Source organism: Labeo rohita, chromosome 2 (genome assembly GCF_022985175.1).
Source record: "Labeo rohita strain BAU-BD-2019 chromosome 2, IGBB_LRoh.1.0, whole genome shotgun sequence".
Classification (NCBI taxonomy): Eukaryota; Metazoa; Chordata; class Actinopteri; order Cypriniformes; family Cyprinidae; genus Labeo; species Labeo rohita.
Genome location: NC_066870.1, coordinates 10,158,012 through 10,181,020, shown reverse-complemented (window position 1 = coordinate 10,181,020; position 23,009 = coordinate 10,158,012). Strand labels below are relative to the sequence as shown.

Here is a 23,009-nt window from a genome sequence, read left to right as displayed (position 1 = left end):
CCTCCTAACCCCTGGTTATCCGATGTTCTCCGCGAACATCGGTCCAAACTCAGGGCAGCAGAGAGAAAATGGCGCAAATCTAAAGATCCATCTGACTTGAGTATGTACCAGTCTTTGCTTTCATCCTTCTCTGCTCAAGTCCACACTGCCAAATCCTCATACTTCCACAACAAGATCAATAATGCTCCAGACACACGTAAACTCTTCAAAACATTCAATTCACTCCTCTGCCCTCCCACACCCCCCCCACCACTTCTATAAGAGCCGATGATTTCGCCACATTTTTCACTGACAAAACTACAACTATCAGCAGCCAGTTCTCGGCTCCACACGTACAGGAACTAATACTGACAACATCCACAGCTAACACCCCACTCTTCTCCTTCTTTCCCCTCTCTGAGGCAGAAGTATCTAAACTTCTCCTCTCCAGCCATCCTACAACATGCCCACTAGATCCTATCCCCTCTCACCTTCTCCAAGCAATCTCTCCTACACTCTTACCAGCACTTACACACATCATCAACACATCTCTCCTCATAGGCACTTTCCCCCCTGCATTCAAGCAGGCTTGGGTAACCCCACTGCTCAAAAAACCTACATTAAACAGTTCACTCTTAGATAACTATAGACCAATCTCTCTCCTTCCATTCATAGCAAAAACACTCAAACGAGTCGTTTTTAACCAGGTATCACTATTTCTCGCACAGAACAGTTCATTGGATGCCAACCAGTCAGGGTTCAGGAGTGGCCACTCAACTGAAACTGCACTACTGTCAGTCACTGAAGCCTTGCAGATTGCAAAAGCTGATTCCAGATCATCAGTTCTCATTTTGCTGAATCTTTCTGCTGCTTTTGACACAGTGAATCATCAGATCCTCCTGTCCACCCTCTCATCGCTGGGCATCACAGGGATTCCACTTCGCTGGTTTGAATCCTATGTCACAGGTAGGACCTTCAGGGTAGCCTGGGGAGGAGAGGTATCCAAAGCACATCATCTGGTCACTGGGGTTCCTCAGGGATCAGTTCTTGGACCCCCCCTCTTCTCCATATACACTACATCACTGGGACCATCATACAGGCACATGGCTTCTCCTACCACTGCTATGCTGATGACACACAGCTCTATCTTTCATTTCAACCAGATGATCCAACGGTAGCTGCACGGATCTCAGGCTGCTTGGCGGGCATCTCAGAATGGATGAAAGAACATCACCTACAGCTCAACCTGGCAAAGACTGAGCTCCTTGTCTTCCCTGCCACTCCGACTCTACAGCATGATTTCACCATCCATTTAGGTTCATCAACAATTACTCCATCAAGTTCTGCCAGAAATCTTGGTGTAATCTTTGATGACCAGCTGACTTTCAAAGACCATATAGCTAAAACTGCTCGATCTTGCAGGTTTGCCTTACACAACATTAGAAAGATCAGGTCCTTTCTAACAGAGCAGGCCACACAACTTCTTGTCCAGGCCCTGGTCATCTCTAGGCTGGACTACTGCAATGCTCTTCTAGCCGGTCTTCCTTCATGCACAATCAAACCTCTACAAATGATTCAGAATGCAGCAGCACGACTGGTCTTCAACGAGCCCAAAAGGGCCCATGTCACGCCTCTCTTTATCACCCTACACTGGCTCCCAGTTGCGGCTCGCATCAAATTCAAGACACTGATGCTTGCATACAGAACAGCCACAGGCTCGGCGCCCGCCTACCTCCGCTCACTGCTACCAATCTACACTCCCTCCAGAATTCTGAGATCCACCAGTGAGCGACGCCTCACTGTACCATCACTAAGAGGCAAAAAATCACTTTCCAGAACATTCTCTTACACCGTTCCTGGCTGGTGGAAGGATCTTCCCACCGCTATCCGGAATGCCAACTCCCTAACAACTTTCAAGCGACTGCTGAAAACTCATCTCTTTCGATACTATTTGACTTAAAAAAAAAAAAAAATTCCTTTATTCTACTCGTTTCCCTTTCTACCTTGCACTTATCTGAACAATGCCTGTGTTATGGTATTATGAGCACTTCCTACGTCGTTTTGCCTCTTTAGGACAAATCGCTTGATGTATTCCCCACCTGTAAGTCGCTTTGGATAAAAGTGTCTGCTAAATGAGTAAATGTAAATGTAAAAATGTAAATATATGGTGTGCAGCTTCATGAAATTTGAAGTTTACCGCCAACAGAGAGCTTCTGGGACACTGACAGACAGCATTTCCCAGCAAGTTCATATGGAGCTTTTTTTTTTTTAATTATTATTATTATTATTATTATTATTATCATTTTTATTTAGTCAAACTTGCATTCACTAATGCTGGAGTAAGATTTTAGAAGAAACCTTTCAGTCCTGTTTAATGTTGGTGCTAGTAAAGGTTTGAGAATTTATAGCCTGGTTTCACAGACAGGGCTTAGACTAAGACAGGATTAGGCCATAGTTCAATTAGGACATTTAAGTAATTTTCATTAACAAACCTTAGAATGTGCATGTGCATCTTGAGACAAAACAAAGGCACTAAAATTTTTAAAGATCAGTCAGTGCAAGTTTCTTTTAGCTGAAACATTATATTTTAGTATATTATATACTTCATATATTTTAGAGTTATATTTTAGTCTGGGGCTTGTCTGTGAAACCGGGGTTAAAAGTAACACAGTTTGGTAATGTTTTACAATAAGGTCTCATTTGTTGTACTTGGAATAATAATTGTTTATTTTTTTTATTTTTTTGTTTTTATATTAAGTGTGTGTGTTTGTGTGTTAGTAATCCTATATGTCATGGGGACCAAAAGACTCCACAAGGATAGTAATACCAGTAAATTTTAACCTTGTGGACATTTTTAGGTCCCCAATGAGGAAACAACTTATAAATCATACAGAATTATGTTTTCTATGTTGGCGAAATTAGGTACATTTGTATGTAAGGGACAAAATGATTTTGCATTGTTCTCCAGACTCTTTCTAATAAGTGAGTTAAAGTGTTGTAACTGTGTATAGTGTTGGGTTTTTCTTGTGCATAAGCAAAAAGTGTTTTTGTCTTAGAGATTGTTTTGTCAATAAATGTAGAGAGTTTACCATTTTGTGTTTGTGTTGACTGTAACTAAGTAATTAAAGGATTTTTAAAATAAAATTGTAAATACACTAAATTTCAAGAGATATGTGACATTAAGGCACAGTGAAATGACAATTGCTTATTCAGAAGTACAAATTTACCATATTTCAAAGTACATATAAAATAGACTAAAGTCCCACTTAAGTGGTTCAAAAATATCACTTAAAAGTTCAACTAATTGCATTTAATGTAATTTTAAACTGTAATATATTTAAAATCAATTACAAATAATATGCATAGGCTATTGAAAACATTATATTTAATTCTCACTTAAGTTTACTATTTTAGTTCACGTTAATTGCTTGTCAGTACATTAGTAGTACAACCATATTTTAAAGACACTACATTTTCATATGTACTTTAATAATTGCTTCTAAAGTCCCACTTAAGTGGTTTAAAAAATCACTCAAAAGTTCAACTTATTGCATTTAATATATCTTTAAAATGTGAAATTAATTGCAAATACGATGTACATAAGTGGCAAAAACATTACATTTAATTTGCACTTACGTGTGTTCTTTTAAAGTATATTATTTCTGCAATAATTACACTTGTTATGTACAGTTTGCACAGATGTTGTCTTATGACATTACAACGTGTTGCCATCATGCTGGATTTTATTTTGTCTTATAGGGTGACAATTCACACTGAATTTCGGGCCATTACTACCTGCCCATCATTCTAATGTTGAATATAATTTTCGTGCACCAGGGAGTCGCTATAGTATGCAAAGTATTTAAATCTCTTTTGAATGAGTGGCTATTCACTTTCACTTTCAATTTCATGATCACACGCACTCTGTATAAATGGACCACATCTTACAAGATCAGATATCAGCACATTATCTGCTGAGCAACAAATCCTCCAGCATTGTCAGCCATCTCTCCTTACTTTTGTCTTGACCCATTGTAACGAGACTCGTGAGAAGCGTGATAGATCCAGATGCGAGCTTTATTAAACACAACGTAGTCAAGACAGGCAGGGTCGATCTCCAGACAAACAGTAATACGTAGGGTAAGACAAAAGCAAAATCCAAATGAACAGGCAGAAGGTCAAAATCCAAGTGAGCAGTCCAAAGTAGCAAAATAAACAGGGGAATGAAACAAGGCAAAAACTATGGCAATGAAACTAGACAAAACTATGGCAAAGAAACAAGGCAAAACTATGACTATGAAACCAAACCGTGGAAATAACAAAACAAGGCAATGAAATAGGGAAAACGCTTGGTAGAGTCCGCACAGGCAAAACAATACTTCGCAATGCCTGTTTGGCATGGCCCTCCTTACATGGCTGCCAAAGTAGTAACTATAGAAGTAACTATAGAAGCAGCAGAGGGAGAGGTAACAGTCAGTCCATGGGTGAGGGCTCCCTCTGCTGGTGTGGCATTACAGAATCCCCCCCTCTGGGAGTGACTCCTGGCGCTCAAAACTACAACAGTCCAGGAGGGTGGGGGAACAGAGGCAAAACAGGGGGTGGGGCGGAGGGTCAGGTCCGTGCAGAGGAGGTGGGCCTGGATCGTGGAGCAGTGACAGACAGTGAAACACTGGAGGGCCTGGGCCGTGGAGCAGTGGCAGACAGTGAAACCCTGGAGGACCTGGGCCGTGGAGCTGTGGCAGACACTGGAACCCTGGAGGACCTTGGCCGTGGAGCTGTGGCAGACAGTGGAACCTTGGAGGAGAAGTCCACCATGGTAGATTCTGAGGAGCCTGGAGCCATGGTGGAGCAGGGAGAGCAGGGAGCCATGGCTGGGCAGGCAGAGCAGGCAGCCATGGCGGGGCAGGCAGAGCAGGAAACCATGGCGGGGCAGGCAGAGCAGGAAGCCATGGCAGGGCAGGCAGAGCAGACAGGAGCAAAAATACCCACAGTGGAACAAAAGACATCCATAGCAGAGCAGAGAGTCCATAGACGATTTCCTTGGCCTCCTTGGCTGTGACACGACAGGCAGAGAGTTCATGATAGGCCTCCCTGGCCGTGACATGATGGGCTGCCCCCATAGGAGGTTCTGCAGCCGGAGCCGCCACCTCCGGGGACATTGGCACAGATTCATGGTCAGACGAGATCTCTGGAGCAGATTCGTGGACCGACGTGGCAGTGAGTTCATGAATGGACGCTGCCTCCTTTGGAGGATCTACGGCGTAAGCTGACATCTCTGGAGGCATTGGTGCAAAATCTTGGACAGGAGAGGCCTCTGGCACAGACTCGTGGTCAGCCGAGGCCTTGGGAGCAGACTCGTGGTCAGACAAGGCAGCCCACACGCTTAATATGGCGATCGCCATGACAGGCAGCACAGCTGATAGTGGGATGCCTGCCGGTCTTGAGGGTGTGGACGCTGTGGACATGTGGCTTGGGAGCGTGGGTTCTGCGTGGGTTGGGAGCATGGACTCTGCGTGGCTTGGGAGATGAGACGAGACCTGGCAAGACTTTGGAAGGACGGCTAAGACCTGATGAGGCTTTGGGATGTCAGCTGATACGTGACAAAGCTCTGGGGGGTCAGCTGATACGTGACAAGGCTCTGGGGGGTCAGCTGAGACGTGACGAGGCTCTAGAAGGTCAGCTGAGACGTGACGAGGCTGTAGACAATCAGCTGAGACGTGATGAGGCTTCAGGAGGTCAGCTGAGACGTGACAAGGCTTTAGAGGATCAGCTGAAACATGACATGGCTTTGGAAGGTCAGACAGGACCTGGCGAGGTTCTGGCATGACGGCCGTGGCTTGGCGAGGCTCTACGATAGCAGCCATGTCATGAAGAGGCTCTGTTAGGAGCGCAGCTGTGTCTTGATTTGACTGAGGTAGATCAGCCATGACTTGACTTGACTGAGGGAGGTCTGTCGTGACTTGACTTGACTCAGGGAGGTCTGCCGTGACTTGACTTGACTCAGGGAGGTCTGCCGTGACTTGACTTGACTCAGGGAGGTCTGCCATGACTTGACTTGAGAACAACAGCAGTAACTTGGCTTGACTCAGGAACAACAGCTGTAACGTGGCTTGACTCAGGAACAACAGCTGTAACATGGCTTGATTCAGGAACAACAGCTGTGACTTGGCTTGACTCATGGAGAACAGCTGTGACTTGGCTTGACTCATAGAGAACAGCTGTGACTTGGCTTGACTCATGGAGGACAGCTGTAACTTGGCTTGATTCAGGAACAACAGCTGTGACTTGGCTTGACTCATGGAGGACAGCTGTAACTTCACGTGGCTCAGGAAACACAGCTGTCACTTGACTTGGCACTGAAAGTGCAGCCCTGACTTGACTTGATACCGGAGGATCAGGCATTACTTGATTTGCCTTGGGTATGGCAGACATGATGGGATGAGATTCGGTTGAGATGATTTTGGCATGATGAGGCTCAGGTGTGGCAGCCATCTTGGCCAGGGACTCAGATGGGGCAGCCATCTTATGAACAGACTTGGAGATGGCGGCCATCTTGTGAACAGGCTTGGGGATGGCAGGAAGTGGCAGGCACGGCGTGAGCAGGCCCTGGAGCGGCAGGCATGGCGTGAGCAGGCCCTGAAGCAGAAGACGTGACGTGAGCAGGCCTTGGAGCAGAAGACATGACGTGAGCAGGTTGTGGTTTGGCAGGCTTGGCATGAGAAGGCTGTGGCTTGGTGGACATGACTTGAGCAGACTTTGGCTTGGCAGGCTTGACATGAGGGGGCTCTGGCATGATGGTGACAATACTGGACATGAAGGTTGGGGTGCGAAAATGCTCTGGTGTGATGGGTACTGTAGGATTGCAGGGCTCCTCATCCGCAATCCCGACAGTAAACGTAGAGCCACTTAAAAGCAAGGCAAAGTCAATATATTGCTCCAGTGACAGTGAATCTTTCCTCCAGGTAGGCAGGAACGAATGGGTTCATTTAATCCATGCCCGAAAAATGTCCTTAAGCGCCACATCATTGAAAGTCACCAAATGGCACAGTTCACAAAAATCAGTGACATAATTCTCAATAGGTTGGTTACCTTGGCGGAGGCGGAAGAGGCGTGATGCTGGATCCATGGTGATTGTTGGTCGTGTGTTCTGTAAGCCGCTGGATCTTTGGTAGGCAAAGTATACTGTAACTGGACTTGTGAGAAGCGTGATAGATACAGATATAAGCTTTATTAAACACAACGTAGTCAAGACAGGCAGGGTCGATCTCCAGACAAACAGTAATACGTAGGGTAAGAGAAAAGCAAAATCCAAATGAACAGACAGAAGGTCAAAATCCAAGTGAGCAGTCCAAAGTAGCAAAATAAACAGGGCAAAGAAACAAGGCAAAAACTATGACTATGAAACCAAACCGTGGAAATAACAAAACAAGGCAATGAAATAGGGAAAACGCTAGAGTCCGCACAGGCAAAACAATACTTCGCAATGCCTGTTTGGCATGGCCCTCCTTACATGGCTGCCAAACAGGAAGTAACTATAGAAGCAGCAGAGGGAGCGGTAACAGTCAGTCCATGGGTGAGGGTTCCCTCTGCTGGCGTGGCATTACACCCATGATCAGTTAAAACTGAATCCTGCAGCTTGTGTTGGAAGGGTTGATTTTCTCCTGTGAGTTAAATGTTTAAAATATTGCATAAATTTTATATTAATATTGCATATGACTGAAATGCTTGTACTGAAACATTCTGCATTCTACCTGTGATAAAACTGTGCAAGTTTCTTATAACATTATAGTTTTGTCTTGTTTGTAGTATGATCAGCATTTGTGTAGGCAGTAGATGTGTTAGGGAAGTAACATGTAACATTTTAATTGTATTTTGCTAAAATGAACGAAATGGCTCGAAAAAAGATTTGTTCATTTTGCTGAATGAGACTGAAAGGTCTGAGTCGGTAAAATGATCCGAAGTTCCCATCACTACTACGAATCACGTCTAAATTCTCAAAATTTTAAATTTTAAATTCTCAAAAAGGTAGAGAATGGCGAAAAACTCCATCTTATTTTCTCCTACAACTTCAGAATCGTCCGACATCGTTGTACCTTTATGTTTGTAAACAGTGTTTGATTTACTTGCACTTTCTTAGTCTTTGCGTGCAACACTGGGTCTGTAGTTCCACCTACATTCTGCGTGACCTTTCGATATGACTCAATAGTACGTAGTGCCGTGAACGCGCATCCCAGAGCCTGTGCTACACAAGTTTTTGTGCTTAAAAAGTATACAGATTTTTATTTTCTGAAAAAAATAACCAATTGTTTCACTAGATAAGACCCTTCTTCTTTGGCTGAGATCATTTAGAGCCCTTTGAAACTGCATTTAAACTACATTTTGGAAGTTCAAAATCGGGGCACCAATGAAGTCCATTATATTGAGAAAAATCCTGAAATGCTTTCCTCAAAACCCATCATTTCTGCACAACTGAAGACAGAAAGACATGAACATCTTGGATGACAAGGGGGTGAGTAAATTATGTGTCAATTGTTGTTCTGGAAGTGGAGTTCTCCTTTAATAGTACGCTTTGCAGTTTTTAATCCTTTGAGAGTAAAAATGGGTTGGAATAAAAACAAATTCCACTGTATATACGATATACATGCAATATGTAATATATTATTTTTTATTTTGGTCACTTTTTAATATAATTTCATTTGGTACTGAATTATATAAAAGAGTTATTGAATGCTGTAAACACAAATAAATAAATAATTCACCTTCAATGGGTCTTGGTACAAAGTGTGAAGAGGGCTTGGTTTTCTTTACTCGGTTGCCTTTCATGACCTGACCCTCCTTGGTGAGGCCCAGGAACCAGGCTCGACCTGACTCCTGTTGACGGTACATGGTGGATGAGTAGATAACGTAGTAGTTCTCAAACACAGACTCCTTGAATTTACATTCAGGTGTGAACATCTCCTGAGGGTCAAAAAAAAAAAAAAAAAACACATGTGAATTAACTCATCCCGTGATCGGTGGGAAAAGGAGAAAGAGAGGTCAAACAATCCTATTAAGGAGTCCCCAAGGAGGCTGCCAGGATTTGTATATGTGGCTTGAAGGACTATGAGAAGTGTGTGTGACTTTATATGTCTGTGTACAAAACAGTCACCGATCTGTGGGAGTTAGAGCGAGGCAGCAGGAGTTAGCGTCTCTTATCTGCGTCAGGTGACATACTGTCATGTAGCAGACGCTATCTTGCTAGGGATGCTACAAAGGTAAATGTGGCTTGGAGGACTCTAGCCAAAACTGATGAACTAAAGACCTCATCCTGACCACAATGCACAGGCTGTCCCTGCACCTGGCAACAACTTTTAAATGCAGTTTGACCTTTGAGTCCCAAAGAAAAGGTTGGAAAGGGCATTTATATCAGTGGTATGAAATAAGAACCTGCACAAATGTTGATCTATTGTAACTGTATAACTGACATAAAACATGCCTAGGATGTTTTTTCTACAATGACAATGTTGTTGTTTTTTTTTTGTTTGTTTGTTTGTTTGTTTTTTTGTTGTAGGTTTCTGCAGTTTATTTACATATTCCTTATTTGAAAGTGCCCCCATTTTGGATTTTTTGAAAATTACCTTTCATGCACCGTGTAACCCTGCTTCAAGTGAATGAAAACATCCTGCAAAGTTTTAAATCTGAAAGTGCTCCGTGTATAAAGTGATTGTCTTTCAAAAGAAAGAGTTGATTCCGAATAATGAAAACAAGTGGTTTTTAGAACGAATCTTAAGCTGTTTAAAGTTGACATCATCTTGAAACATTAGCATATTGCCTGCCTACTTGTTGAGCACACAGACCTAGGAAAAATTGAACCCCCCTCACTCAAACACTTGAGCGGAGGGATTCCTGTGGAGAAGACCCTGAGCTCTGCACTGTGAGGGTAAATCCGTTAGGGTACAGTTGGGTATGTCTAAAAATTCCCAACTCATTTTCTTCTCCAAATTAAAACTCCTCCTACATCGCTCTAGAAGTACCACCCCAGTGTTTACAAAGTGAACTTGCAAGAAGGGTCAAATGCCCTTTACAAAAAAATAAAATAAAATAATAATTAACAAAATGTGCTGCACACAGTATACTAATCACCACAGATTGGGTCACTGGACCCACGCAGAGTAGGAAATGAGTCATTTAGCTAACCGTTTGGGAGTCATTGAGCAAATAAGGTCAAATTTAATTCATATTATAAAACAATAAAAGTGTTTTTTTGACCTTGGATGCATGTAAGCCTGTTGTTGGGGACTCCCAAAACCAAAATATGAACCTTTTTATAATCCATAATAGGGTCACTTTAAAATGCATTTCAGTACACTGCCAATTTAGATTAAAATCAGGTTCGGAACAGCATTTGGAAAATGAAATAAATCTAACAAGAGAACAAGAAAAGAAAAGAAAAGAAAAGAAAAGAAAAGAAAAGAAAAGAAAAGAATGGGCAGAGCCGATCCTCCCTACACGCAAAATACGCAAGCTGCGTAGGGGCCCCCTTGCTCTCAAAGATGATTTATTTTTAGTTCCATTTTTAAGTGGGTCAGCGGCTATCAAATGTAAATGTTCATTTCTTTTAATGCGGTCCACTGTTACCCTTTCTACGTGAAAAATCAGACAAATCATGTAACATGAATGTCGTACAGTGTCTTGCTCGAGACTAAAAAACGGGTTGAAAGCGTACAGAGCCATGATAGAGACAGCTGTTTCTCAAGTACTTTCCGTGAGCGCGATTCGAGACGGAGTGAATCATGGACAAATGCGTTTCATTCATTCAGTGCATAATTCATAAATGCGCAATTTAAAAACATAACAATACTTTTAAAAATACCTGTTCCTTGATGCTAGTTGAACAAATTCAGAGTTACAGGATTAGTTTCAAGCTGACAAAACCAATTCACATCAATCCGGCTTTGGTGGTACCATGACGCTCATCATCAACTTTCTTTGTCAACTCAGGCTTTGATCCTGAGTTTGTGGAGCATGTGCACATGATCGGGTACATCAGTGGCGAACAGCCAATCACATGTCTTTCAACACAGAGCAAGTGTGATTCACTTCTCATGCCAAGCCACTTTCATGGTACCTTAAACCCAGGATTGGTGCAAAGTAAACGGAAACTTATCTTGTTATGCAATATTATCACCAAATACTGGATTCAATCATTTTGTCAACTTGTTTTCTTTCAGTTATGACCAGTTTTGTATTTATTTTTTAAATTGACAATAGGCTACTGTGCTAAACACTGCACTTTTTATATTTTATTTAATATTGACAAAATTAGCCACAAAAAAATAAATAAAAATAAAATAAAAAAATAAAAAAATAATAATAATAAAAAAAGGCATTAACCAGCATTTTCAGGAATAAGGAAAATCCTCTCTGGGTCAAAATGACCTGAACACCATGTGAAGGTTTCTAAAGAAGAAATTAATGAGTTATTGGGGAAATAAGGCATGACACAGTTCTTTCATATCTGCATAAGCTACATGCAGAATAAATAAGATAAATGCACTAAATATATACATACATACATAAATGCTACATTTCAAACAAAACCTCTGGTGTGCGTTTCCCGTACAACAACGTAATTTGCCACTTAACCACTATAGTAAGATGCAATGTTGGAGAAATTAACTATTCTGACTATTTCCCAAAACCATAGTAACTTGGTTGCACCTTTGTTGTTTAAACCACTGTGGTTCATCATGTCAACACCAGGTGAACTCAAGATTGCAATATTTATTTTATTTTATTTTATTTTATTTTATTTTATTTTTAAGAGTGTTAACATGCACTATGTACACTTTATTCATGTATGCATGCATTTCATTCAGTCAGCAGCTTTCTCAACAGCTTAATTTCTCTGAGGCACTGCTCTTTGCTGCGACTTGGCCTCCAGGACTTTTGTTGTCACCCGGTCTATTTCCTTGGTTGTTCACTGATTATGTCTTACACCTGTTATTCAATACACTCTTCAGAAACGGCACTGATCACATAGGGGAGAGTGGGGACGAAAGTAACAAGGGACAAAAGTAACAAAGCTATTTTTTTAAGAGCCCGTACTATATTTGCTTTCCAAGCTATGACAGCACATTCAGCACGCAACCCTTGACTGAGCTGAGAAATATAATGTGATTTCATCATTGTTTCCGGCGGTTAGGTCTGGAAAGCAGTTTTCGAATACAATAGGTAAATTATTAAAGCAGTAATTTTTTTCAAATTAGTTGTTGTGTTTGTTGTTTCATGTGTCACAGTAATGATCAATCTACATGTTATTTAGTGCTGTAATACATCCTGAAGTTTGGCTTTTTTAAGTTTTTCAGTATAGAAGTAAATCAGATTTAAATGTCAGGAGTTCCTGTTGGGACGAAAGTAGCACTTGTTACTTTTGTCCCTCTACAGTGACAACAAGTGTTTCTTTTTCTTGCATGCTAATTTGATGACTTTTTGCGTCTTCATCATTTATTAAAACGTTTATTATAAATGTTTATGTTGTATTATACCAAAAGAACATGCCAAGAGTGAGGGTCAGAAAGACAGACAGAGGTCTGATTCAGCCACATGTTCATATGAGGGGGCGTTTCTGGACATAAGCCTATCTGTCAGGAATATCAGTCTCAGGGCTGTTGCTACATCGCATTTACCTTAGTTATATATAGGTTTTAGCCATACCTTAGCTTTTCCATCTCCACCTATGAATTTGCAGTGTTTCCAGATGTTTTTATGCACATTTTGAATTTATGCATATAAACAACTGGATGGAAACATGAATAGGCCTACTGTTAAATTATGTTGAGAGTTTATATTATGCTAATTTAACTTAATTTTCATATTGTTCATTATTGTTCGTTCAAAATGTTGAATAAATAAATGAATACTATAAACAATTCATGTTTGTACACTCAGGTTTTGAAACATTTGATGAAACTTAAATGTAATTTTTTGCAAATATTAAGGATAAAATATGTTTGCAGTTACATATTAACAATGTCATATTCATGTATATTTAATAAAAACAAGAGTAACACAAAATGTATTGTTGTATTACTTTTGACCCACCTGTGTGTTACTTTCGTCCCAACCAACGTAGTCGAAAGTAACAATGTGCAAATTATATTCAAACTGAAATTATACTTAAGTATTTCTACATTTTTACAAAATACCACCTGGTATTAATAGATCACACTTCTGAGTTATAGGCCATAGTGAAAATACATTTCTGTCTACAACTTTCTGAAAAATGGTACTTTGTTGAAAAACAAAAACAATAGAAACTCTAATGGTTTCTATTACAAATACTACTACAAACCATCAACTTTTAAAAATTAAAACCATAAAAAATTGTTTCCTGTGGTGTGTTTTGTATAGAGTGAGATTAGTCACAAAGCACACATGCATGAAATTCACATGCACAAAATCTAATTCATGTTCACGAAAAAAAAATCACAAAAAACAATTCACATGCACAAAATAACAAGAATATATATATATTTATAAAATACATTTCACAAATGCAAAACACAATTAACAGATGTACAACTGTGTACTAAACTTTTGAATGTTTAAAATTCACTGACTGAATTTTAACGGATTTAATCGCCATTCATGTGTGAATAGTCTTCGATTTGTTTATTTTTGAGACATTCCTGGCAGCAAACTCCTCTTATGCGGATCACTCATACTCTTTAGCCTAAGCCTATCAATCGACCAATCATAACCCGCTGTGGGCGTATGAAGCACATGCTCTGGGTGTGCCTACCTGGATGTTATGTCATCAGCACGAGACCACAGTTCAAGTTACGATTCAGCAGTGGTATATGCAGTTGATCGTTTGATTTTAGTTCAGATTTAATTGTTTTTGCATGTTTACCAAAGTTTAAGAAGTTAATGCGTTTGTGTAGACACACTCATTAACGTGACCAGTGTAAGCCAGCGGCTTACACTTAAAACTTAAAAGTGTATGAAAATATAGTTTTTGGATATTTTTCAAGTGGCCTCTTATGTTTTTTGTTTATTGAGGATATGAAAGAGCTGTCAAAGCAGAGATTGTCTTGTGTGTCAAGTCCTGCAATGGACCGCATTCAACTGATGACAATGTATGTAATAAAATGCACACTCTGGAGACCATGTATATTTTATTTACATTAATTTATGCTGTACCTATAACATGAAATATGAATTGACAGTTATGAGGGGGTATAAATGTAGAACAACTACAAGTGAGACTGGCTCGATACCAGTTTAACACTGTGCTAGAAGTTCTTCAGTCAAAGAGTATTCAAACCTCATTTACACTGAATGGCTAGTAGAGTGTCCCATTTAGAGTCTTTAGAATTGTTTTAAAGTAAATTTCATGGCCGAATGATAAATACATGTATCTGTGTAATACATTATGTGAAAAGTATGTAATCAAATGTTTTAGATCTTCACTATCTTAGTCAATCAGTCCCTCTTTGTCTGACCAGCATAAATTCCACAACTGTTACCAAGCAAATACAACTGCTGCTTCCCAACATCTTGTGATGTAAAAATCTTTGAGTTTACAATACACAACAGTACAATGAGGGCAGGGTCTGTGCTAAGTGGGAGCTAGAAAGCTAGTGTTGCTGAACAAAAAACGGTCAATGAGCATAGGCTTGTTTGAGATGAGCAAAATCTGCACAGTACCGATCACCAGTGATCACCGCAAGATGCATGTTGGTTAGAAATGTGTCCGAGGGCAGTCCACCTTGCTCTAGTCTCAGGCCCCGTTGTCACAATGATCACTGGCTAAACGTCTGATGTATACAGTACGCAAAAGTGGAAACACTTCAGGAGTTTTGAAGTCGTCATCAGATTGGTTAAATTATACAGGATTTCTGGGAGACGTACTTGTCGCATTCTTTAACATTCCACCTGGAAACAAAGATGCCAAACCTCCTCACAAAAGAAGAAAGCCATCCTGTTTATACAGTCATGACCAAAAATATCATCAGATTCTGTCAGAAAATGCAACCCTTCTCTCAGAAAAGTTTTGCAGTTGCAAATGTTTTGGTACTCATATGTTTTTTGTTGTTGTTGTTGTTGTTTGTTTGTTTGTTTTTTGTTTTGCATTGGAACAACACAAAAAAAACAGAGAAGAAAAGTCAAATCTGATACAATTCTACACAGAACCCAAAAAATGCACTGGACAAAATTATTGACCCCCTTTGGAAAAAATAAATGAAATCAATCACTTACTGTACCATGAATGAATGTTCAATTCAATTCAAATTTATTTGTATAGCGCTTTTCACGATACATATCGTTGCAAAGCAGCTTTACACCAAATTGACATTTTTACAATATATGTAGTAGTAGCTTGATGTACATATGGTAGAGATGTGTGGTAAAGATCAATTAATGACGTAATCAAACAGACAAAGAACACTATAAATTAGTAGCAGAATACGGTAGTGCTGTATGTTTTCAGGGTTGGCATCATCTGAAGTCCTCTGTGGGGTTGGCATCATCTTTTCTTAAGTGTTCTGGATCCAGACTGGAGCTTGTGAATTCCTATTACCATGGGATGTCAATCCCATGGCAAAAACAGAGAACAAATAGGAACATAATTGTCTTACACTTTAATGTCTTACACCTCTCTACTAATATTTTGGATCACTATTCTTTTGCAAACTGGAGTCTATTCAGATTTGAGGGATGCCTTCTACCAACTGCTGTTTTGAGATCTCTCCACAGGTGTTCTATGGGATTCGGATCTGGACTCATTGCTGGCCATTTTAGAACTCTCCAGTGCTTTGTTTGTACCCATGTGCTTTTTGAAGTGTTTTGGGTCATTTTCCTGCTGGAAGACCCATGACCTCTGGTGGAGACGCAGCTTTCTGACATTGGCCACTAAGTTGCGCTCCAAAATTCTTTGGTAATCATCAGATTTCATGATACCGTTCACACAGTCAAGGCATCCAATGCCATAAGCAGCAAAGCAACCCCAAACATCTTTGAAACTCCATCATGTTTGACTGTAGGGACTGTGTTCTTTTCTTTGAAAGCCTCATTTCTTTTTTTGTAAACAGTGTCATGATGTCCTTTACCAAAAAGCTCTACTTTTGTCTCATCTGTCCACAGTACGTTCTTCCCAGAAGGATTGTTGTTTTTGGTAAGTTTTGGCAAACTCCAGTCTTGCGTTTTTATGCCTTTGTGTCAGCAGTGGCATCCTCCTGGGTCTCCTACCATAGCGTCCCTTTACATTCAGATGGCAAGGGATAGTGCGAGCTGACACTGTTGATACTGTGTCTGCAGATCAGCTTGAATTTGTTTGCAAGTTAATCTGGGTTCTTTATCCACCATTCGAACAATCCTTTGTGGTAATTTTTCATATATTTTGCTCTTCCGTCCATGTTTAGGGAGGTTAGCTACAGTGCCATGGGCTGTAAACCTCTTTATGATATTGTGCACAGTGGACACTAGAACATTAAGATCTCTGAAGATGGACTTGTCCATGTTCAGGGAGGTTAGCTACAGTGCCATGGGCTGTAAACCTCTTGATGATATTGTCCACAGTGGACACAGGAACATTAAGATCTCTGAAGATTGACTTGTAGCCTGTGAGATCATGTTTTTCCACAATTTCTTCTCTCAAATCCACAGACAACTCTTTACACTTCTTTCTTTTCTCCATGCTCAGTTTGACACACAACACAACAGTTGACTCAAAATATCTCCATTTTAACATTTTAACTGTGTCTAAATACAAATTATAGGTGCATCACATGCTTGAAAAGCAATTATTTCTTACAATTTTGACAAGGTGCCAATAATTTTGTCCAGTCCATTTTTGAGTTCTCTGCGAAATTTTATCAAGTTTGACTTTTCTTCTCTGTTTTTTTGTGTTGTTGCAATGCAAACAAAAACAATAAGCACGTGAATACCAAAGCATTTTCAATTGGAACAATTTTCTGAGATAAGTGTTGCATTTTCTGACAGAATTGCAAGGGTGCCGATATTTTTGGCCATGACTGTAACTGTGATGATGAGCGGTGGATTTTTAAAAGTATGTAAAAATTTTCACGTTCACGGCACAAAATCTTTAAAATACATCCAAAAGTTTTACATACTGATCTGTTATTGTAGGGGCATGATACAGCACAAAACAAAATGTGATCGATTGCTTTACCTGTCAGTCATATGGCCTCTTGGGTGGGCTTTGGCTACTCAAAGCAGCTAAGGTTCCCAGACCTTCTGCCACCAGTCTGAAGGTCTGGCTACGCGAGATTAGCCTTGCTCTGATGACACAATGATGTCTGCCAAAAACCTCTTGTAACAGTGAGTCGGCCATGCAGTCGAGTGCAGTTGCTCTCATCCAGCTGCGCTGACCAGAAGCATGATGGACAATGACTTACTGACGATACAGCTTAATGCTTATTGGTTCAAACAACCATGATGTTGCATTCTCTTCTAAATATATATATATATATATATATATGTTTCTGATATCATGTGTAGCGTCTACATAGGATCACTGATGGTCGTTTGGGCTTTATGTCTCAGTGACCCTTTTAGTCTTTTGACACACCTAGCTCCACAGATTACATTTATAGCGGTGCTAAATTTACAAGAGTCTCTCCCACCATCCAAAAGATGCTAAGCAGAACAGTGCTTTGGCCTTTGAGTTTCTGACAGTTTTTATCTTCAAGTAACTGACTGATGATTCTCATAAGGTTGTGGTTAATTGATGCTAAATGCTGACATTCTTTTGTTCTTCTCTCTTTCCTTACTTTCCTTCATTATGTGGTTAGTTTAGTTGTATGCTATCTGTAGTCTCATTTATTAAATTCTTTATATTCACTCCTCCCCTCACTGGAGCCGTCTACCCCTGCCTAAATTTCAGGCGAGGCTAGACGCACCTCAAACAAGCCTCATAATTAGGGATGGACGATACCACTTATTTTGTTTTCGATACGATACCGATACTTTTAAGGCCAGTATCATCAATATCGATACCGATACAATACTTCTAAACGTAACTTTTAAATTATTACATTTATTAAATTGACAAAAGTAAAGTATGTAATGAAACCCCTTAACTTTATATTTGAAATACATTTTAACATTAAATATGCCTTAATTGCAACTTATTAAATTATATTTTTTACACTTAGATAAAATATGTTTACTGTAGTGGTAACTACAAAACTTATAGTTTAAATACTTAGTTTCATTAAGGACAGGCTGTTACACACTTAAAATGCAATATTTTTATTCTGACAATATATGATTTTTATTAACATTACTAGAAAATAGAACATGATCAATTAAATCAATTACGTTAAATGTTAATTTAAATCAATTAATTGCACAAATTATTTAGGCTACAATTTTAAATTGTTTATTGTGAAATAACTCAAATATGTTTTTTTTTTTCTGTCCTCTGATAAGCAAATTGTTCTGGGCTGCCATTCCCAAAAGCATCAGTGCTTTCTTATAATACTTTTGGAAAACGCAGCCTTGTTTGAATGCACTGTCTGAAGTGAGTGAACAGACTCTGTGATTGATCGGTTCTGTCTTGCAACTTGGTTCAGATGAGCAGGAAAATAGTTCCATCCTGCACAATTATTTGCTAACTTAGGTCTTACATCGAATTCAATGCATATTGTATGCATTATTTTTTGTTAAATAAACAAAATCACTGGTAAATAAAACACACCTTAGTATCGATATTTTTTATTTGTGTACCGATACGTTCGATACTCGCATCAGTATCTATATATCGATACTTCGGGATCGATACGCCCATCCCTACTCATAATTCCTTCTTCATTTTGGCCAGTACACAGGATATTGTGGCTAACACAAGGCAGCTGCATTTCTGGCAACACTATCTGTGTTCATAGCAGCTGCTGGCTTACACTGGTTGCGTTAGTGAGTGTGTCTAAACGAAAGATTTTCCAAGTTTTAAGTAAACATGCAAAAATAAAACTACTAGGCTAGTTAACTGAAATCAAACGACCAACTGCACATACCTCTGCTGAAACGTTTTTTTGAAATGTGGTTTCGCGCTGATGTCATAACATCCAGGTAGGCACGCCGCACACACTTTATATGCCCAAAGCGGGTTATGATTGGTTATTGACTGATTAATACATAAATATATTAATAGTATATTCTACTTAATGTATTTTAATTAATGTTACACATTTAATGTTTATGTTAACTTTTATTATACACTTATTTACAGTAATTAATAAACTGAAAAGCATGCTGTTCTTGCATACAGTCTACAGCATAGTTTGCTGTGATACATGGGAATGCTTCAGTCACTCACAGAAAGAAGAATGGATTTATAGTTTACTGACACGGAGAGGAGCACTCAGGAGAAGGTGCTTTAGGCACCTCCAGGTCAATGCTCTTGGCCGCCCGGAGGAGCATGGCCACCAGTTCAGCGTCAGTCTCCAACTGGGCAGCCCCCGCAGAGGAGGACTTGCCGCCGGCTGAGGCTGATGACTCGGCTGGACAACCCTCCATCCACATCCTCAACTATCTCGACGACTGGCTGATAATAGCTCACTCGCGAGATCTGTTGTGTCAGCACAGGGACCTGGTGCTTCAGTACCTCAGCTATTTGGGGCTTCGGGTCAGCTGGGAGAAGACCAAGCTTTCCTCTGTGCAGAGCATCTCTTTTCTCGGTATGGAGTTGGATTCGGTCAACAGTACAGCGTGCCTCACGAACGAGCATGTGCAGTCAATGCTGAACTGTCTGGAACTATTCAGGCACAAAACAGCGGTCCCTCTCAAACATTTCCAGAGGCACCTGGGACATATGGCAGCCAAAGCCGCAGTCACGCCACTCGGCCTGCTCTATATGAGACCGCTGCAGCATTGGCTACACGACCGAATCTCGAGATGGGCATGGGGACATTCGCGGGACATTCTGGGTTGGCGTTACCCCACAATGTCGCCACCTTTTCAGCCTAGGACTTTTCAGACCCTGCATTCCTACGGTTAGGAGTGCCCTTAGGACAGGTGTCGAGGCATGTAGTGGTCAACACAGATGCCTCCATGACGAGTTGGGGTGCTGTTTGCTCCTGGACAGGACCTCGACTGCGTTGGCATGTCAACTGCCTCGAGTTGCTAACAGTGTTTATCGCCCTTCATTGATTTCTTCCGATGTTGCGAGACAAACACGTGCTAGTCCGCACGGACAAGACAGTGACCGTAGCATACATAAACCACCAGGGGGGTCACGCTCCTGTCGCATGTCGTAACTCGCCCACCATCTCCTCCTCTGGAGTCAGACGTGGCTCAAGTCGCTGCGCGCTGTTCACATTCCAGGAGAGCTTAGTTGTGCAGCTGATGCACTCTCAGGACAGCTCACCCTTCCTGGAGAATGGCAACTCCACCCCCAGGTGGTCCAGCTAATTTGGAGTCGATTCAGTGAGGCTCAGGTAGACCTGTTTGCCACCTCGAAATCCTCCCACTGCCAGCTCTTTTACTCCCTGACCGAGGCTCCCCTCGGCAGGGACGCACTGGCATACAGCTGGCCCCGGGGTCTTCTCAAGTACGCTTTTCCCCCAGTGAGCCTCCTTGCACAGATCTTGTGCAAGATCCGGGAGGACGAGGAGCAGGTTCTGCTGGTTGCGCCTTACTGGCCCACCCAAACCTGGTTTGCCAACCTCATGCTCCTCGCGACAGCCCCTCCCTGGAAGATTCCCCTGAGGAAGGACCTTCTTTCTCAGGGGATGGGCACCATCTGGCACCCACACCCCGACCTGTGGAACCTCCATGTGTCTCTCCTAGGCTTACAGAGAGCCCCGTTCGAGCCACTTGGTTCAGTTGAGTTCAAATTCCTGTCGTTGAAGACAGCGCTCCTGACCGCGCTTGCCTCTATCAAGAGGGTAGAGGAACTGCAAGCATTCTCAGTCAACGAAGCGTGCCTTGAATTAGGTCCAAGGTTCCCACCACCCCCTTTCAGGATCAGGTGGTGAACCTGCAAGCTCTGCCCTCGGAGGAGGCAGACCCAGCCTTAGCGTTGCTGTGTCCTGTTCGCGCCCTGCGAGTTTACGTGGACTGCACCCGGAGCTTCAGACGCTCTGAGCAGCTTTTTGTCTGCTTTGGGGGACAGCAGAAAGGGAATGCTGTCTCCAAGCAGAGGTTGGCCCATTGGGTGGTAGATGCCATCACCTTGGCGTACGAGTCCCAAGGTGAGCCGTACCCCCTAGGAGTTAGAGCCCAATCCACTTTATAACCTTCGCGTAGAGCCTGTTTCCTCCCGTGTGTTAACATAACACCAGCGCTGGGAGGTCGGCTTGCTGGGCCATTCCTTGCGGATCCGTGCGCCTTTTTCCCAGTTGTTCCTCTTTTTCTGAACTCTGGGTCCTCCATGCCCCACAGCCCGGACTTGGACGGAGTAGTCCGTGACTGTGCTCCAGCACTGATTGTGGCATCATGTCTCAGTACTTTTTCCATGAGAAAAAATTAGAATCCGTGTTCCCCTAAAAATCCCCCTTGCCACATCCTGAACTACGCTGAATGCCGGGTTTTAGGCTCGGCTTCTCAGCAAAAACCTGAATGAGTGGATGCATGCCGCCATCTTATATACCCGTATGTACGGGGGAGTGGCTTGCCATGCAGACTCCACTCGCCAGTTTTCACTGGCCTTTTCTTTTTAACTCAGAGGTGATTGGGCTCCCACGTACAATCCCAAATACGTCACTCGACGTAACGTCTCCGTTCCCTCCTTCAGGGAACGAGGGTTAGAGATGTAACCTAGACGATTAGAACAACAAAATGTGATGATATCATACTTGGGGATTGGCACTTTTTCATAAAGACACAAATAACAGGGTAAGACTTGCAAAGTCCAGTGAGCTGAGACTCATTGTTAGGGTGATGTCTCATTACAGGGAGTCTTTAAGTGGTTCTTGTTCTGAAAGCATGATAGAGAAGGAGAAAAACACAAGAAAAATGGTCAAGTGATGATCCATCACATATCAGTCCTGTGGCATCACTGGTCCTTCACAACACAGAAGTATAAAATACAGTAATAAAGTATAGGTTAACTGTGATTACTTTAATAATATAGTAGTGATATATAATACAATTCTGGTAATTTAGCCTAGTATGATTCTAAAATGAAATCTACTTGGCTATTTAGGGCCCGAGCACCGGTGGTGCGAGGACCCTCTTGGAATTGCTCTGAAAGGGCGAGAGCCCTATTGTTTTTCTTAGGATTTTTTGGGCCCGAGCCCTGAAAGGGCGAGAGCCCAATTGTTTTTCTTAGGATTCTTTGTTATTATCTCATCAAGCCGGACAACTTTCTAATTTAAACCCATTAGCTGCGACCAACAGGAAGTCTGCTATTTTGATTTGAATGTGGATTTTTGGAAAAATCAGGCTATAAACAAATTCATACTCCTCCAAGCAGGACTACGTAGTTCACACCAAACTTTGTCAACATGATGCCAACATACTGAAGATGTTACATTGCGAGCAGATTTGGGATATCCGGAACGGTTGATTTATGGTGATTTTTTAAAGTAGCAGTAAAAAACACAACCGTAATTTTAAAATGCAGCATCCAAACACTTTAAAAAAAATTTATATACATAGAACTAGTCATTCTGAGAAATAAATGCTTACTTCCACTGATATAAAATAGTCTACTAAAAATAGAAAATTAAAAAACTATTAAACATCTGATCTCACTCTAACTGTGCGTTCATACCAGGCACGACTTGGTTTGACTTGGTCAAAATGTTCAAGCGTCCAACTACGCGCGAATAGCGCGATTTATTTGCGCGTAGTTGGACGCTTGAACATTTTGAGTTTACTCGCTTCACTCACGCGTGAAATTCGCTTCATTTGCGTGTGAAATTCGCTTCACAACAGACGCGAATTCGCGTCATGGGAGGGTCTTCTGCCAGGCATAACTCAGAATAAGCTCAATTTGCCAGCTTTAGCTAGCTTGTAGTCTCAATATGTATATAAATATATATAGCTCAAATTGAGTAAAGTTTGAAAATTTAGTTTTT

General features: G+C 41.2%; 1 protein-coding gene across 4 annotated transcripts in view; it reads right to left on the bottom strand.

Moving 5' to 3' along the window:
* fgf12a (fibroblast growth factor 12a) overlaps positions 1 to 23,009 on the bottom strand; it is a 142,357-nt gene that overhangs the window by 5,217 nt on the left and 114,131 nt on the right. For all 4 annotated transcript variants that reach the window (XM_051125705.1, XM_051125697.1, XM_051125686.1 and 1 more), the window contains one exon: positions 8,739 to 8,937. In XM_051125705.1, the coding sequence (XP_050981662.1) occupies positions 8,739 to 8,937 (199 nt within the window). The remainder of the gene's footprint in view (positions 1 to 8,738; positions 8,938 to 23,009) is intronic.